The 5,088-nt window shown below is 40.3% G+C and overlaps 1 protein-coding gene across 1 annotated transcript; it reads right to left on the reverse strand.

Annotated features, from left to right (window-relative positions):
* Nucleotides 1-2,291: 2,291 nt before the first annotated feature.
* On the reverse strand, nt 2,292-3,248 carry LOC124968101 (olfactory receptor 7A17-like). Its single transcript, XM_047530461.1, has one exon. It carries the CDS (start codon nt 3,246-3,248, stop codon nt 2,292-2,294), a length of 957 nt encoding a protein of 318 aa, XP_047386417.1.
* Nucleotides 3,249-5,088: the final 1,840 nt, after the last annotated feature.

The following is a 5,088-nucleotide window of genomic DNA, read 5'->3' on the forward strand; positions in this document are numbered from 1 at the left end:
TCAATTTTTTCTGTAAAGAATAAAGCAATGTTAGTCAGGAACTCCAGTCTGTCAATCCCCCATCATAAGTGACCTTGGTGATCCATTCTTGTATGGCCATTATCTTCCCTGTGTTTAAAGAAACAAAAATATGCTCAATGAGCAGAAGGGGGTGCTCAATGGACCTGAGGGGGAACTGTGCCTGGGACGCTGGAAGGAAGGAGAAGCTTCCTTGATTCTACCTTCCATGTATCTTCTGGGTGACCCACAAAACTATCACGGATCAAACCTAGAGGATAAGAATGGAAAGATCTCATTCTACATCAGGATGTGATTAAAGAACTGTAATTTCTGGCTCTGTGGCTTAGTGTCCTTTGACCAGAAGCACTTCCTGAAATTGGTCTCTTCTAGAGCTTCCCACTGAAGAGTCTTCTCAGAGCCCCTGTGATGTCCTTATTCCTCAGACTGTAGATGAAGGGGCTCAGCATGGGGGTGACCACACTGTACAACACAGGGGCTGTTGCACTGGAGTGTGCAGCAGATTAGCTAAAGAACACTCCAAGGCAAGTGCAATAGAATACGGAGATGATGGAGAGGTGAGACACACAGGTGGAGAAGGCTTTGTACCTGCCCAGAGCTGATGAGATTGCAAGGACAGAGGACAATATCTTGGAGTAGGAGTAAAGGACGCCAGCAAGGGAGCCACAGAAGAGCAATCCTGCTGCAGAATACATCACCATGTCATTAGGAAAAGTGGAAGAACATGCAAGCAGGACCATCTGATTAAGTTCACAGAAAAAGTGGGAGATTCCCAAATAGGTGCAGAAGGACATCCACTGTACAACAAGAAATTTAGGGCACTTGTGATCGATGACGCCAGTACCACCAACACGCAGAGTCAATGCTTCATGATAACCTTGTAGTACAGAGGGTGATAGGTAGCTACAAATCAATCATAGTCCATCACAATTAGAAAGAAATTGTCCAAAACTGTAAAGATTGTTAAAAAGCAAATCTGCATGATGCATCCCTCCATGTGTCATTGAAAATACAGTTATATCAAATAAACTTGAATAAGAGAGTAGTTGTGAATGTTGTCCTTAAACATCAGAACAATTTCCAAACCAGAAAGTAGCAGATTATTCTAATTGCTTTCACTTCCCTTCCTTTCACTTATTGTAAGGGTTAACTATTGCTGCATAACAAGCATTTCTAAAAGTAAATGGTTTTACTATAATATCTTACTATCTAATAGGAGTACACAGTGATGAGTAATTCTGAGCTTACCAGTCTCCTTATGAATCTGTAGACAGTTATGCACCCCATGGGACCCTCTGCCAATCTCTGCTGGGCTTTCTGGAGCACTGGGGACACAGTTGATAGTTGGCTAATCTAAGGTGGTTTGACACAGCCCTCTTAGCAGTTAATGACAAAGTTGAGAAGATAGAAAGACAGTTCATTTGGAGCAACAAGAAGAGTCATGCTTACAGACAGCACTAGACACATCCAAGGAGAACAGGAAGATAAATCAATGAAAAAACATGAAGCCCATCAACCACTCCTGAAACCCAATGAATACATCCTCTTACACATGGAGAACAGCATTCCACACTTCAATGAGTAGAAACAGAATATTAAAAGGAAACATTTTCCATGGCAATACAATTGCCAGATTTAAAAGTTTGGTTGATCATATTCAAAGTCATCCCTGACTGACCTTATGGAGCCTAAATTTTATTCAAATTCGTCTTTCCAGGCAGACTCCACTTGGAGACATACACTTGACAATTTTTGCCAATAACTATGATACTCACTATGAAGGAAAGAAAAAAGGAAAGAGAGTGAGAATAGGTAAAAAAAAAAGAAATCATAGAAACACATGAAAAACCAATTTCAGATTTTTCTACATTACAAAACAACTTTAATTGCGTTAGTTTTCATTTGTAGTCTTTTCCTCAGGAATAGTAAAACTCATGGCAATTCCTTTAGTAAAACACACAAATAATTGTTATTCAAGATGAAATTATCCTTAAGAAGTACCTGTTGTTCCATGATATGAGTGGGAATTTCCAAATACTTCTGAAAAAAGCATGGGGATGAGTTTGGGAAAATAGGAAATGACAAACGAAGACATTTCATTAGAGAGAAGAAAGAACAGAAAGTCTATTCAAACCAGTTACTTTCAATGTGTAGGAAATCTGATTTCAAAGAAATGAAAACTGGGAATGAAAGGATCAAGTTTTCCTTCTACAATCTGATCCAAGAATTACAGTTTCAGACTAAACGACTGAATTTTGCAAGTACAGGATAGTCTACTGAAGTGGAATAACTGGTCCTTTTCCAGGTGTTCTCACAAGGAGTCTCGTCAGAGCACTCTTGATGTCCTTATTTCTCAGACTGTAGATGAAGGGGTTCAGCATGGGGGTGACCACTGTGTACATCAAAGAGGCTGTTGCAGTTGAATGCGGGTTTTGGGTCAGAGCAGAACTAAGGTAAACTCCCAGGAGTGTACAATAAAATAAGGAGACTATGGAGAGGTGAGAAGCACAGGTGGAAAAGGCTTTGTACTTGCCCTGAGCTGATGAGATTGAACAGATAGAGGACACTATCTTGGAGTAGGAGTAAAGGATGCAGGTGAGGGGGCCAACAGCAAGCAGCAGAGCTGTGATATATATCACCATGTCATTAAGAAAGGTATCAGAGCAGGCATGGTGGACCACCTGATTTAGTTCACAGAAAAAGTGGGGGACTTCCAAGTCTGTGCAGAAGGACAGTCGTAAGACCATGAAGCTATGCAACAAGGAATTCAGGACGCTCATGATCCAGCATGCCACAACCAACAGTCTGCAGAGCTGGGTGTTCATGATGACCATGTAGTGCAGGGGGTGACAGATGGCCACATATCTGTCATATGCCATCACAGTCAGCAGAAAGATGTCAAGTCCTGAAAAAAGCAATAAGAAGTACATCTGGGTGATGCAGCCTGCGTAGGTTATGGCCTTGCTCTGGGTCTGGATGTTCACCAGTATCTTTGGGACGGTGGTGGAGGTGAAGCAGATGTCCACAAAGGACAGGTTGGAGAGGAAGAAGTACATGGGCGTGTGCAGGTGGGAGTCTGAGATGGTGGCCAGGATGATGAGCAGGTTCCCCAGCACAGTGACCAGGTACATGGAGAGGAAAAGCCCAAAGATGAGGGGCTGTATTTCTGCTTGCTCTGAAAATCCCAGAAGAAGAAATTCTGAAAGTTGTGTATCATTTTCTGGTTCCATGTGTTTGATATGTCTACCAAAAGAGAGAACAAGAATAGGACACAAGAAAGCATCACACCCCTGTCACAATGCTACTTTATTTTGTTTGTTTGTGTGTACAAGCACATGCTGGACATCAAATTCCTGTTAGGCAAGAGCTGTACCACTGAGCTATTCACCACCCTCAATCTTCTACAGTAAAGCAATTAATATCTGCCTTTTTTGCATTAATCATTTCCCCTTTATGGTATTAATTGTCTTATGTTTGATTAGAAATTTCTGTCTCATGTTCAGCATCTACTCAAAAATCATGTATTCAAAAAGTGTTTAATGTTTTTATTAGTGCATTATAGTTATACATAATGTGTTTTATTTTGAACTAATCATACATGAATGGAATATAGTTTGCTTCAATGCAATCCCCAGTACTTCCCTTTCCCTCCCCTTCTCCCTCCTGATTTCCTTACCTTCACTGGTCTCCCTTCTATTAATTTATAGATTTTTAAATTAGCGCTTTAGAGATATACACAAAGTTGAAATTCACTGTGGAGTATTTGCATATGTGCATAACATAATGTGATCCACAAATAGTCCTTTTTCTAATCCCACCTGCTTCTCCATCAATCTCCTACCAGGGTCCAATGCTAGCAGTGGTTGGGGGTCCTAGGTGGATGGGAGGCATCAGCACAGTAGAGAAACAGCAGAGACACCAAGAGTTCTGAGGCTGAATCTCTATCTTTATTTTTCTGCCAACCTTTTATACATTTTTTTCTTTATTAATGATTATATCATTTTATGGTTAGTTTGAAATAAGAAAAACCTTCAAAAGTACAATCTGTGCTTCTTCTCAAAGTACACATTCCCTCTGTATGACAGCCCAGACCAAAACAATATATTTCCCAGCCAGACCAAAACAACCCCATCCACCAGCGAAACCAAGGACACCATGATCTGCTAATCTTCAACCTCCAGAACAAACATGTCACTAGATTTTCTGAGAAAACAACCCTACCATGAACTCCAGTGTTTAACACTGAAAAGCTTTTACTATATTTAACAAGGGGCAATGAAATCAACTTATAGTTAATATTTAGTCTGTTCTATTTATTAATGCAGTCTACAATCTTATTTTGATTCTCAAGGAATTAGACTAAACATAGGAAAAACACAAATTATATTATGACTAACCCAATATTTTTATTATGGAAGATATCTCTAGAATCAATTATTAAAACTAGGGAAGCAGCAAAGGCTACCACTGCATCCAAGCTCAGAGGAATGCCTCTTTATCCATCTCTATTTAGAAATTATTATACTAAATTAATCACAGACTCCTTTTAACTGGAGCATAGCTACAATTGTTTATTTTAATATATTTTGTCTATATTACTATTAAAATTTTATTGTGTACTATTTTGTTGCTCCAATACAGTAAAATTTTCCCAATGATTTTCCGATAAGTTCTAATGATATATTGATTATTAATTATTAAAAAGCAACTACACATGGAGGCATGCCAAACATATGGCCCCCAAGAGGGAGGATGATCTTTCAACAGAACCCTGTCAAGCATTGAGTCCTCTACTCCAACAGAACCAGGTCAAGTGTCGGAGTGGTAGGAAATAGATGCGGCAATCCCCCTCCTCTGCTTCACTGAAATTTCCAGTTGTCCCCGTGGCTTGGACCTGTGGTGAGGCAGGCGTCCATGGAGGAAAGCCTGTGCAGAGTAAGTCCACTCCTCCATGTCCAGGAAGCAAGGAGAGCAAGGAGGAGGACACAACCCCATTGACCTAAGGACATCCCCTAGGCCCACCTCTTAAAGCACCTCTCTGAGGACCAACTCTTTAACACCTGGGCATTT

This window comes from Sciurus carolinensis, chromosome 17 (assembly GCF_902686445.1).
Source record: "Sciurus carolinensis chromosome 17, mSciCar1.2, whole genome shotgun sequence".
Taxonomy (NCBI): domain Eukaryota; kingdom Metazoa; phylum Chordata; class Mammalia; order Rodentia; family Sciuridae; genus Sciurus; species Sciurus carolinensis.